We start from the raw sequence: 13,765 nt of genomic DNA on the forward strand, positions 1-13,765 counted from the left end.
CCAGGGACTTCTCTAAAGAAGCCCAAAGTACCTTTAAAACCACGAGTGATATTTTATAACCATCCCAGAGCAAGGAAGCTCAGGTTAGCCCCCTTTCCAAAGGGCTGCTCTGGAGACATGGATTGGGATCCAGCCAGCTTCCCTGGGGGGAGTCGATGGCAGGGTTGTTTAGGTTGGAGCTGCCGGAGACGTTGACAGAGAAAATATTTTCTGTTCCCACAGAAAGAAATCCTGCTGCAGAGTTTTTACTGAGCAAAAAGAAATGCTTGTGCTGAAAAAAAAATGGGAGCTGTGGCCAAAGCACAACTGAAATGCAGAGAGCACTTGGGAAAGATTTGTTAAGCCCCAGAACTTTTGCTTGCCACGAGCAAGAGTCTCCCTGCACATGTTGCTTAAATTAATTTACCTCTGCATTAAGGAGCTTTATTTTATTAACTTTAATGTTTATAAAAACAACCATCTGAGATGCTGTTAAACTTTAAAGATACGTAAAATAAAGCCAGCCTGGAACCAGCCAAATGGGGTGAGAGAACATCTGAAAAGAGAGGGGAAAGCCAAAAAATCATCGGGGAGGGCTTGGTGCAAACAGTGCTGCTGGGAAGGGACCTGCAGGGGGGGTCAGGGCCGTTGCAAATATTCCCAGCAGGGCTGAGTGCCTGGTGCTGCTGGTACCTGGGGGATTAGAGCATCCTCTGAAGGGCTCTCCCAGCACCTCTGACATCCAGCCTGGGGAGGCAGGTGGGTGAGGCTTCCTGGGAGCACCAGACAGTGCTGGAGACACTGCACTGGGCACAGGAGGGTGGTGGTGGCACTGGGGCCTTTGGTCACCTTGACAAGCTTCAGCACTGAGTACAAGGGCCTGTTGAGTGCTGTGTTTGGAAGCCTTGGTGAGTGAATCCCACCCCTTGTGGAGATGAGTCCTCCTCCTAAGGAGCAGCTTCACTGCCCGACCCTCTGTGGGCAACTGGTGCCTGGTCCAGCTGAGCTCCTGCTCCAGCTGTGAGAGGAGAGCTGGCAGGATCCCCCAGCCTTTAATTTATGGGCCCTCATTTTAAAAAAGAGGGGAAAAAACCAAAAAAAAAAAAACAAGAACCCAGCTCTTTTCTTGAAAATCCCTCCACCTCTCACCCCAAAACCCCACAGCTGCCCCACCACTTCCCAGCCAGGATGGTGAAGTCTGCCATGAGCTGGGGCATGGAGCAGGGCTTTAACCTGGCACCTCAGTGCAGGGGGAATGGGGATGAGCTCAAACCATCAGCCCCAGCTGAAAACAAGTAACCAGGTGCCTTCCCCACTGATCCCATCAGCACTGGGATGCTGCAGCAGGACGAGAACCTGGTATGTTTGTGTCTCTTCACAGGGCCATTCCTCTGGCTGGGTTTGCTCCTTATGCACTGGCTGCTTTTTTAACTCTTAAAAAACAGATTTAAATAACTCATCAATTGCTGCTCTTGGATTTTAGGGCATTTGCAGATTTTCCCTGCCCTCACGTCTCACCCCACGTCGCTCCCTGGGGCTCCCCTGTCATGGGATGTCAGGTATGGGGAGCAAATCCCTTTTATTACAGACCAGACACTGTCAAGAAATAGTCATCCCAAAATAGAAAGTCTGAGTTGTTGAAATTATCCAGCTCAGCAGTGAGCAGGGGTGGGTGGAGGGGCTCTCCCAGCTCTTCCCACACTTTATTTATGCATATGCTTTTATATGTAGTGAAATTTAACCCCTGGAGATATGTTAAAGGCTTTAAACTTGTGCTCTGCTGGACCAGAAGTGTTTTTGCCAGATCTAAAAGGATATTCAAGATTTTTCCTCCCTGTGCTGCCTGTCAAGGAGGGAGGGCATCAGCAGAGGGAAACCCAGGGGCTTTTTTTGGCAGCTGTGGGTCAAGTGTCTGCTCTTGTTCTGGGCTGAGAGGGCTCTAAAAAAGTGCAGTTTTTTGTTAATTCATTGAGTTCAGTTCTCTGATGCATTGGCCACCTGGTGTCCCTTATCCCATGTGGAAAGTGTTTGGTGCCACCACAATGGGACTCACCTTCCCAGGGCTTGGCCAGGCCCTGCTCCCCATCCCAGGTGGCTCTGGAGCAGCCCCTTCCCAGCCTCACCAGCTGCAGTGTTACATTTCAATCCTCTCTGAATCGTTTCAAGACACAATTGCTTTTTTTTATGCTCTTCAAGTTCATCTGCAAAGGTCTTTTTTTTTTTTTTTCCCCTTTTGTGTTGTCCATGGATTTCCTTGCTGTCGTGGCACAGCAGCCCTTCCTTGGGGTGCAGCAGCTGGAGGGAGGGAAAAGGATGCTCCAAGAACGCCCACACAAAACCTGATGGGATCCAACTGCTTCCTCCCAGCAGGTTTGCTCCTTCATCACCCAGCAAAGCCCAGAATCCCCCCCCAAATGCTGCTGCTCCCCCTGCCCACACCCAACATCCGTGAATGGGCTGGGGGATGGAATGGGCTGTGTCAGGCCAATGTAAACATTTTCCCTTTTCCTGTGCAGCATCCTGCCCCCAGGCATGGGATCAGCAGGAAGTTGCCTCTTTCCCAGCCCCATGGGGCTGCTCTGAGCAGGACAGGTCCCTCTGCCTGTGTCTCACCCCAGGTGAGACCCCAGCAGTCGAAGCCACTGAAGAAGGTGGCTCAGACACTGTGTGTGTTGCACTGGAAATGGCCCTAAAATGTTCCTCATTCTCCAAGAAGCTGATGGAGGGCAGGCAACTCATCCCTGCCTGGTGCTGGAGTTGTCCCATCCATGCCAGGTGCCTGCAGCAGGATCATTGCTGCCCCATCTTGGAAACCACCAGGTTGGTGAGATGAGATGGGATGTGCAGCATCTGAATGTTCACCCCAAAACCTGTGAGTGACTCTTCAAATGCTGCTTCTTTCATGATTCAGCCTCCACATGCTGTTTCTTCCTCTTTGGACTCTGCATTTTGAGCTTTTCCCAGTCTCTTCCCCTGCCTTTCCACAGCTTCAGCACTGGAGCCTTCCCTCCAGTGCCAACTGAGCTGGTTGTATCAGGACAGGAGCGGAGGCTCCAAGGAAAACCATAAATATTGTGGGACCAGTGCTGAAGCAGGGAGCTGGCAGGAGGGGGGTGAGGCTGAGGATTCGACCTTTCCTGCTGGAGCCTCAGCAAAGCCCAATAGTTAATCATTAAAATATGCTTATGTGTAACTAATCTCTGCAGGACAATGAACTGAGAAATTATTTAATGCAATTTAAATGGGTCATAGTAGTTGCTATAATAAGTGTGTCCCGAGCCAATGGGAGCCATCAGGCTCCTATAAAAGCGGGTGGGGAAGAAATAGCAGCTGGTGGGAAGAGATCACCAAAGCCCCGATGCGTGTCCTGAGCTGCCTCTGGCCGTGCCGAGATCCTCCCAGGCCGCCCCAAATCAGGCTCCAGCTCCAGGCTGAGCCCTTCTGCAGGCACTGGTGATCCCTGGCAGTGGATGCAGCGGGAAGGATCTGCCTGGAGCAGGCACTGGCTGTCCCTCAGCGCTGCCCGTGGGGCCGGGATCGCCTGTTTGGGACTAAAAGGATGAAGTGCAGCAGTGCCGTGAGTCGGGGGCTGCACTGCTCTGCTCGGGGCTGAGGGGATGCTCTTCCTGAGGTGGGTTGGATCCACGGCAGGGGCTGGTGTTGGTGGAATCCCATTTGGAGCTGTGCTGGTGTCAGCAGTGTTCTCACAGTGTTATCCCACAGCACACCGAGCGGGTGCTGCTGCTGGAGCTTTGCAGTGGGAACAGAGGGGTGGGGAATGAATGGGAATGGATTTTAGGGGGCTTTAATCAGCCTGTGAGAGGGATTATATCAGCTAAGCTCACCCCAACACCTATCTCAGGTCCCATCCTCCTGCACACTCATCCCTTGGCTCCCAGCCTTCCCGCCGGCAGGTTTTGGCTTTATCCCTGATAATGTTTGCAGCCCCACGGGGTTGATGTGCCAGGTGCCCCTGGTGAGCAGAGCTGGGACCCTCCAGCACAGCGCTGACCGTGGCTGGGAGGAGAATATATTTGCTGGAGGGAGAAGTGACACGGGAGATTTCTACCAGCCTCTTGCCTGCCTTAAAAATACCCCAACGAGGTGTTAAGTGCAGCTATTTCCAGCTCCAGGGTACAGACATTTATTCTCCCAGCAATGCCAGTCCTTAAATAAGCAGTAAATCTTAACATCTCCAGGCATCATATTCATCCTGCTACTTGCTCTTTCTCCAGGCTTTTAGTTTAACAGTGTTTTATCTGTCTATTTTTGTGACTTTTCTGCCTTTTGTCTGATTCTAAGGCATAGGCAGATGATTTATACCAAACCCCACACGAAATCAGCTTTCAGCCCCCTTTTTTTCCTGCTTGCAAAATGGGTGCAAGGAGTTTTGGATGTAATTGTTGCTGTGCCGGCCAGCTGCTCTCTGATCCAGAAAATAAAGAGCACAGCCTGTTTCCTGTTAAATTTTGCTGGTTGCATGGGTTTACATTGTTTGTCTCATGTTTTATGGCTTTCAAGCTGATGTTGCATTAAGCTGGCCCGAGTTTAGGCAAGAAATCAAATGCAGGCACTGGCAGGGTTCCCCAAACACATTCATGAGGGTTGATCCCATTTTCTTACTCACTGCAGGAGCCCTCCCAGCACAGCCTCGCTGTGTCCTGGCCCTTTGCATCGGTGCTGTGCTGGGAAAAGGTGCCTGTTGGACAATGTGGGAGATGGGTTTGCTGGCTGTGAAGTGTCTCCTGCCTTTCTCTTGACCCAGGAGCTTGTTTTTCATCCTACATTCTTCCCTGTCCTGTTGAGGAGGGGAGTGAGAGCAGCTGGGTGGGCGCCAAGGCCACCCCACAAAAACCACAGACTGGGCCAGAAATTCATATATATATATATATATTTATGTGTGTGTTTATAGAATAGGATATAGAATCATAGAATAGATCAAGTTGAAAGGGACCCCTAAGGATCTTTGAGTCCAATTCCCTGCCTCTCACCTCTACCTAAAACTAAACCCTGTGTTCTAAGAGCATCATCCCAGTGCTCCTTTCCCTGGGGAGCCTCTTTCAGTGTGTGCATTTGCCTTATATATATGGATATTATATATAAATGTATATTATATACATAAAAATGTATTTTAGGCAAAGCAGGGTGAGTTTCTCACATCCCTGCCCAGGACATGCCATGGGGGCTTGGTGCAGATGAACAGGGCAGGGCTGATTTGAGGTGACACGTTGCAGACCCAGACCCTCAATGGTTTGGTGTTGTCACCCTTGCTGGCTCTCAGCAAGGCTGTGCCATGAGCTGTGATTACATCCACAAAAAAACCCCACCAAAACACTAAAAACAACTGCTTTCCCTCCATCCCAGGTTAGTCAGAGGCCGCCTGAAGGGATTTCTGCCCAAAGGAACCAGAAATACTTGGAACCAGAAGCCCTGACCTAAGGGCTAAAGCTTCTTGCTGGCCACATGAGCGAAGAAAGTTTCTTGCTTGGTTTTACAAGCATCAGCAGTGTGTTGGCTGAGGGGTTCTGCCCTTTCTGTGCCAGCTCTGGCAGAGAAAGCCTTGTTTTTTTCCTTAGGAAAACAAGAAATAGAGAATTGCTATAGGACTGAATGGGAGAGGATGTGCAGAAGTTAATAATGGGAAAGACACCGACCAAATTTGACAGGTTCCCATGGCAATAGGTGGAGGGGCATTGAGCATTACCTGTAAATATCTGTTTGTGTGTGTGTGTGTATTTAGAAATGATGGAAAAGCTGTGCAGGGGGTCTTGGAACCAGGATGGGCTGAGTGACTCCTGATTTTGCCATTTCTGTGCCCTCTCTCTCCATCACAGCTGGAAAATTGCTGTATTGATGGCTGCTCTCTCTTATTGATTTAAAAGTGCTATTGCAGGGGGATAGGTTCATTATTTGCCTCTGCTGGGGCAATTTTGGGTTTCTTAAGGGAAAAAAAAAGGAATTGTCTTTTTTGTGCCCCACATTTTTCACATAAGGGGGCAGAGCTTCAATAGATTATTTCTTTGCTGCATTTTATTCTTCTCTGTCCTGCTTTTTTAATTTCACATCTGTTTTATGGTTGAGGGGGATGTTATCCGGTGATTAGAGCAGGGGGCAGGGAGAAAGGAGGTCTGGATTTCATAGTTTATCTGCAATGAGTTTATAGTTGTTTTTTGGTGGGTGAAGATTTCAGCTGTCCTCACACCCTCAGGTTGTCCAGTTGGATTTCACCACTCCCATGACTCTAACAAGTCTGATGAGTCCATGGCAGCCCCTGTGGAGGGAGAATTCAGGTTTAATTCAGTTTCTTTAAGCTGATAAAATCAAGCTCAGCCATGCAGGAGGCAGGGGATGATAAAAACGATGCACATCTGGAACAAGGAACCGTGGTGGGGATGGGATTTAAATTCTGCCTCGTCTCACCTTTAATAGTGTGAATTTTAACGTCGCCTGTAGGAAACTCAGAGAAAAGGGCTCCACTGCTTTATTAGCAGCATTGGTGGTGTTCCTGCAGAGCTTTATGTCATTTTAAGATTGTTTTCACTTCTGTAGCTGCTTGTTCCTGCCCGTGGAATGCAGGGGTGTGTGACAGACCCGCTGGGCACTCGCACAGTCGCTGCTTCCGAACGCCCGTGCCTGGCACGTGAGAGAGGTGCTGGTGGATTTAGAGCACAGGATATTTTTGTTTTCAGAACTGCTGTGGTTGCAAGAGCCAAGTCCTGAAAGACCAGCCAAGCTGGCCAGCTTCTTCCAGAAAAACTCTGCATGGACTGAGCCAACTGCCCAGGCAGGAGGCGACGGCACTGATGGCACTGATATCTCACTGCCACCATCCCAACCAGAGGGTTTGAAAGCCTTTGATTCCCTGCAGGCAGAGCTCTGTGTCTTTGGCAGCTGGATTTATTTAGTTTTTTAGATGGTGAGGTTTGTGAGCTGCTCCTTCACCTCCTTGTGCTGTTTTCCAGACACAGATGAGATAATTTCTTGTATCCCCAGCGTTATAAATAAGCTGATGGATATTTAGCTCACTAAGTGGCCACCACACGTGGTAAAGCTTTACTAACTCAGGACTTGATCCTGCAAACCCCTGGGGATTTCCAGCTATTTAATCTTCATGGGACAAGCCCCACAAAAAATATCTTATCCCTCTTCTCTCAAGGGTCAGCTGAGAGCATCACACATCACTCAAAGCAAAATGCCTTCAGCAGTGTGGTCATGAGACTTTATAGCAGCTCCAACTTAGCCAGTCTCTGTGATATTGCCTTTTTAAAAAATATATATGTGTGTGTTTTTAGGGAAGCTTAAAGAAGGGGAGGGAATTAGGCAGTGGCTTGTTCTCAGAGGTCCCCGTGCTCCGCCTGCACGCACCCGTCGTGCCACATCAGCAGCTGTGTGCAAGCCAAGGACATGGGGAGATAACTGGAAAAGAGGAGAGCATTCCCCCCTGCACTGTGACTGGAAAAACAGCTACTTCTGTGTTTATTGGATGGCTGGGACTGCCTACCAGCTGGAAAAACCTGAGGACTCTGCACCTCCGGGGGCTCCGACAGCTGGGGGAAAAAGTCTCTCCCTGTGAAATAAATCCATCTGATGCCTAAAACACCTCTCCTGCAATAAGAGGGATGAGAACTGCATGGAGATATTCCTGTGCCTGTAATTATTTCTCCAGACACGTGGCAAAATCAATTTTCAGCTGTCACGTCTGGAAAGCAGCGGACACGAGATCAGAGATGGGGGAATGTGGAGCCATTTATCACAAAATGCTGCTTTATGGGGTTGGAGCAGAAACAACTTCGATCCTCTCTGAGCCACAGGCGGGTTGAGGTTGGGTTGTAGTGATGTAAAAAGAAAGTCCACGTTCTCCTGACTTCAATAACCTCAGTTTAAATCCTCCCAAAATGGTGCTTGCAGCAGAAAAGGCAGCCCTGCTTGGTGATGGAGCTGGCCTGGCTGGGATTTGGGCTCTAAGGGGTCACAGCCGGGGCTGGGGCTGATGAGGAGGTGGGTTTCTTGGGGCTGCAGCACCCAGGTGGTTTGAGCTGGGAGGGTCTGACTCACAAATGTGCCCAGACATGTGGCCTGTCCCTAGAGCAGAGGGCTGAGCTGCTGCAAAGTGTGTCCGATGTGTGAGCACATCCATGTCAGGCTTTGCCCTGCCAGGGCAGTGGGGAGTGAGCTGAGCTGTTTGTTTTTCAGGCTGATGCCCTTCCTGGCAGGTAGATGCAGCTGCAGCTTGGGATGGGTGAAGAGCAGGACGAGTCCAAACCCTGCCTGACCCAGGGATCACTGCCTGGGAGCCCAGGGCAAAGCTGGAGGTGGAGGAGCGATGCTTTCAGGTTTGCACAAGGGTGATGCTGTGCCTGCAGTTCAGGTGGATCCCTGAGCTGGCAGCTGAGGCCTTTTGCAGGCAAACACACCACGAATGGCACCTTTCTGGTCTCACAGTGATTCCCATGGCTTGGTTTGGGTGGCTTTGGCTGTGGAACACAGATTGTATGGCTCTCAAAAATGCCCAGCAGGGCCCCAGCCACGGGTGCAGGCACCAAGTCTGCTCCAGCATCCCCTGGAGAAAACCTTGCTCTGCCAAGGACAAACTTTGCATGGCCACTGTCATCAGTACACGAGGCAGCCAGGCCAGAAAAATACCAGTAGCAGAGAAAAGCAATAAAAAGGAGTGTTCCTCTGGGAGTTACTGAGACAGACTTCAGCATCCTTCTGAATTAACCAGTGTGCTCTCTGGGTTCAGGGCTGACAGGTTTAGTCTGCTCCCAAGATGGACTGTGGGAGGTGCAAGGTGTGATTCTGGGTGCAGAATTATCTTATTTCTCCTGCTGTGAGGGGATGCAGAAAATGTCATCAGCTTTATGTCTCATGGTACCTGTTTTCCCTAAACTCAGAGGCTTGTCAACACAGTTCTTGGATCTTTCTCCTCCTCTGGGAATTGTAATTCTTCCCTGAATGTCCAGGCTGGGGTTTTTGGCTCAAGCTGCATTTACAGACACTGTTGTGGTGCTGGGTGCCAGCTGCCCCCACTGCTCCCCATCCTGCTGTGATGTGCAGCCAGGAGTGGGTTGTTCCCATTCCCTGCCCCTCCTTCAGGGGTCTGGAATCACCCTCAGCCCAAGATCAGTTTAGGGCATCTCAGAGGCCCAGATGTGGAGAGGGACACCCCAGGCACCTGCCCAGGGCTTGAAATCCGTGCTGATTTAATGGTTGGCAGTTGACTCTGTCAGTAAGGTGCTAAGTCCATCCTTTTTCCCGTGGTCAGAGGGCTGTTTGTTCATACCCATAAAGGCACAGATAACAGGATTGACTTAAGCACATCTTTGACACAGAGCCAGCTAAGCACTTAGCAGGGTTGCTGGGGGAGGGAAGGATGCCCAGCCAGTGCTCTGAGCTGTGAGACAGCACAGGGAACACACAGGGCTGGAATTTCTGAATTGCTTCTACCCAAAGGCCAGATGAATTTCCCAGACACACAGGACAAGCTGAAATCCAACCCCCTTGCTTTGTGCTTTGTCCTTTCAGTATCCTCCAAATCCCTCTGTCCCCTCAGTTCCTTCTGTAAAGGCTCCATCTGTAGACAACCTTCTACAACAGAGGTAACAGGGAGATTTTTTTGAGGCTGAAGTGGCAGCTGAGCCCCTCACCCCTCCCTGGCTTTCAAAACCACCTTTACTGAGTTTAGGGGATGAAAACCACAAGCACCAACCCTCCTCCAACTGCCTCTCAGTGCAGGAGAGATCCTCCTCGTGTGAGACAGCCAGGGAAAGCTGGGTTCTGCAACTGCTGCTGAGGTATTCGAGGAAAAAGGATAATATTTAACAGTTCCAACATGAACTGGCCAGCAAGCTCAGCTGTCCTTGCTCCTGGCTAGAGGAATAAGCTGGACAGAGCCAGAGGGAAATTCTTTGCATTCTTGGGATTGGGAAGGTGGAATTAAGGTAAAATACTCCTGGATGAGGGCCAGAGTATCTGGAGTAGCAAGGTTTCTCTTGCTTTTAAATATCACACTGGAATTGAATTGAAGAATATACTTTTGGAGTGGAGTTGGTGTCAGGAAAAGCATTGGATTGGAAGTCCAGGGAGGGAGAAAAGGACTCATTTTTGCCTCTGAATGTGCCAGACCTCCAGCTAGCAGAGGTCAGGGCAGCAGTGCTGGGGACTGTGCTTGCTCACATGCTGGCCCAGCAAATTGTGTGACGTGGCAGGAAAGATGCTGCTCACCAGGAAGGCCTTGGGATGGGTGTAAGGAGGCAAAATCTGTCACTGCTGCTGGAGCTGTGGCAGGCTGGGCTGCCTGGGGCTGTGCAGGATGTGCCTGGCTCCTCCAGCCTGCCCTGGACCCAGAGCCTGGAGGGAGCACGGATACAGGCACTGGGCAACAGTGTCCAGCTGGTCTCTGCCACAGCAGTGATGTGGAGAAAAAGTTTGGTTTATGTTGTGGCTCATGTTTGGAAATAACATGGGAAAAAGGGCTTGATGTAGGCTCCTAAATAGCACCAGCTTTCTGGGCTCAGGGATGCTCTTCCCTCCTCCTCCTCCCACGAGCAGTCCCAGACATGCCATGTGGAGTTCCAAGCATAGCTGGAACTTAAAGCATGGGAACAACAGTAAGCCATGTCTCTGCTGAGGGAAAACCAGGCAAAAAGCAGGCACAGCCACCAGGACCTTCTTCTGCTTCTCTTGGAGCTCTGCAGACCCCGAGCTGTGCCCCTGCAGCCCCTGCTCTGCTCCCCCTGAGCTGTGCCTTTGGTGGGGGCTCATCCTGAGCCGCGGTGAGGAGGAATTACTTCCAAGGAACAAAACAGGAACAGGCCAGCAAGGAAGAGCCAATGCAAATGTCAAAGATGAGCAATTGAGTGCTATCACTTCTCGTGGTGTTTATCCACCAGCAGCAGCCGGGAGCTGAGCTCTGTCTGTGCTGAGAGCTGTGTGATGCAATATTTGATGGGTTATTTGATCTGTGGCTCCCGGCTGAGCATTGATTAAAGAAGGGCCCAGCGTGGGGCACCCACTACACACAGTAGCTCTGTCTGCTTCATGCAGCAGCATCCTGCTTTCCCCCTTCCCCCTGGAGAACAGCATTTTCTCCCCCCTGGAGGTACTGTTTGATTGCCACAGATTGGAAGGCTTTAAAAGGGACTATCTCTGTGAGTCACAGTTAAAGCCATAAAAGAAAAACCAATAAAGCCATCTGAAAAGTGCTGTTTAATGGATTGAGGCAAACTTACTGGAAACAGGATACAGATTGTTTCATCTTTAAATCGTTACTTCAAATCCAGCTGCATTTGGGAGCAAAGGACATTTATTCCTCATCAACAGCTGTCAGAGAAGAGAAATGGGGGAGGGATTTTACCACCTGAAAGGAGTTGTTGGTTTTTCTGTGCTCCCAGCAGTTCCCTGAGCTGAAAAGCCTTAGGGGTGTTGAGTACTCTGGAAACTCAGTCCTTACAGGGCAGAACTTTCCATATAATGAAAATACTCGTCACTGTGGTGAACACAGGTATCTGCTCACATGGAAAATATTTGTTTGCTAAGAAAATACTTATTTTCTTAGCAAATAAAACAGCTATGAGCTACACTGTGTTCACCCCTTTTGACAGTGATGCTTTTTCACCACCTCAGTGAAGCAGGAGCAGCACAAGAGCTCCTCCGTGTCAGCTCTCCAGGCAGTTCAGTGTCAGTGGAAACCATGTCCTGGCAGGCTCGTAAAAGTTTTATAACAGGCACTTTGCAAGGGCCCTGAGACAGGAGGTAATGGGCTGTGATTAATTCCCCCATCCTGATGGTATCACTGTCAGCTCAGGCCCCATCCCATGAGTCAGATGATGGCAAAGCCCAGCTGGTTGTCGCCCCAGCCATGAGGGATTTGTACCATCCCTCTGGGAGACAGGACAGAGAGTCAGATCTGATTTGAGGGATTTCAGGATTAAAAGGGGATGTTTTCCCACATGGTGGTTTCCATCCTTTTTATACCAAGATCTTGCTGCTGGTGCCATCTCCCAGCCCCGAGCCCTCGAGTCTCGTGGCTCTGGTCAGCTGCCAGCCCTTCTGCAGTGATGGCAGAGGGCATGTCCCAGCCACAGGAGGATTTGGGACACAGAGGGCAAAGGGCACAAACATCTGTTGTGGATGAGCAGGGATGAGTGTCCCTTACACTGCTCATTGCAGAGGCAGCTTTTCCCAGGCTGAATTTTGGAATGTTAAATCCCTTGGGCTGATTTTTTTCCCCCCCCCCACTTGGCAAGCAACACAAATTTGGGGAATATCCCGTGGGATTGTTCCCCTTGATATGACCCTGCAGCAGCACTGGCATTTCCACAGGGTGTTTGTCTGCAAACAGTGACAGCTGCTGGGCCAGAGCTTCTGTATGTAAAGAAGAAATATGTTTTCAGTTTGATTTAGCTTTTACATATCACTATGTTAATGTTAACGAGTCCAACTCAACCTGTTTTCCTGCTCTTGAGGAACAGAAGTTGCCTCTCTGCATGGAGCACCGAGAGAGAAGGAAGTGGTTAGGATGGCCTAGGGCCACTCTTTGTCAGAGATGAGTTAATCTATAGAGGTGAGGCTCCTCCTAGAGCTGCACTTCCAGGGGCAAAAGAGCTGCTGCAGGTCATCCTCACTCCTTGCCCGGCCAACTCACCTGGCTGTGGGTCAGAGCAGTTGGCAGATGTGCCAGCAGCTGGCGCAGGCTCAGGCTTGTGCTGCAGCCTGACACTATTCCAGATGTTTTCGCAGTCGCACACGTGGTGGGCACATGGCTTGTGCTTCCCCACTGCTGCAGACCAGGTGTGTGACCCCAGGGGACACCTGAGCCCTGAGCGGGGCTGTCAGCGCCTCGTGCCTGTTGTGATGCTTGGCTGTGACTTTCCTCAACTTACGGGGCTGCAGTCGGAGCACGGCACTCAGACATTTGCCCGGGACAGCGGGACTGTGTGTTTGGGATGGTTTCACCTGCAAAAGCCAAACCGAGCGGCAGCACTCGCCAAAATATCCTTGTGTGAGAACCAGCCTTTATCTTTAGCCACGCGGGGGGGCGGGGGGGGTGTGTTTTCGTGGTATGAGCGGTGACCGGGCTCCCTCTCCCAACATCCGCCCGGCACAGCTGGCCAGATGTGCGTGCACGTGGGCCCCTCCAGACGCTCACGTGGCGGCGGCGGCGCCGCCCAGATGTGCCCGCGCGCGCCGCCCGGCCCAGCTGTGCGCGCCAGATGTTCCCGAGGCCCCGCCCGCGGGGGGAGAGGCGGCGGCCACGCCCCCCCGGCTGCCAATCATCCGCTCCGGCCCAACCGCGGCCCGCGACACATCGAGGCCCGCGACCAATCAGGGCGTGGCTGTGATTTCCATGGCAGCCGCAGCCGCGCGGCTCCAGGGCAGGCGGCGGCGGCGGCGCGGCCGGTCCCGGTCCCGGTCCCGGTGCCTGTCGCGATCGCGGTCCCTGTCGCGACCCCGGTGCCTGTGGCGATCCCGCTCGCTGCCCACTGCGATGGTGCCCGAGCGGAGCCGCGGCGGAGGAGGGGCGGCGGCGCCGCTGCCGCGCGGCTCCAGCCCGGCGCGGGGGCGGCGGCAGCAGCAGCGCAGGTGAGGGCGCGGCCGCACCTGGGGCGGGCGGGGCGGCCCCGGCAGCCGCCACTCCCCGTGCCCGCCCTGCCCCGCCCGTGCCGGGGCCGTTTTCAGTCCCGGCCGGGCCGTGGCGGCCGCGGCCTGGGGCGGTGGGAGTGGGTCGGTGCCCGCGGGGCTCTGGCCGGGCCGTGCTCCCGCAGGATGCGCCGCGGGGCCGGGG

The 13,765-nt window shown here is 52.0% G+C and overlaps 1 protein-coding gene across 2 annotated transcripts in view; it reads left to right on the forward strand.

The window, feature by feature from the left end:
• CRCP (CGRP receptor component) overlaps positions 1–13,765 on the forward strand; it is a 53,981-nt gene that overhangs the window by 34,194 nt on the left and 6,022 nt on the right. The window contains exon 7 of one of the 2 annotated variants that reach the window (XM_051809772.1): positions 223–508. The exons of the other annotated variant lie outside the window; for it this stretch is intronic. Within the exon in view, the coding sequence (XP_051665732.1) occupies positions 223–275 (53 nt within the window). The 3' untranslated portion in view covers positions 276–508. Of the gene's footprint in view, positions 1–222; positions 509–13,765 lie in introns of those variants that run through there. 2 annotated transcript variants of the gene reach the window in all.

The sequence above is a fragment of the Manacus candei genome, unplaced genomic scaffold, assembly GCF_025592945.1.
Source record: "Manacus candei isolate 608988 ecotype Guabito, Panama unplaced genomic scaffold, ASM2559294v1 h1tg000076l, whole genome shotgun sequence".
NCBI classification, from domain to species: domain Eukaryota; kingdom Metazoa; phylum Chordata; class Aves; order Passeriformes; family Pipridae; genus Manacus; species Manacus candei.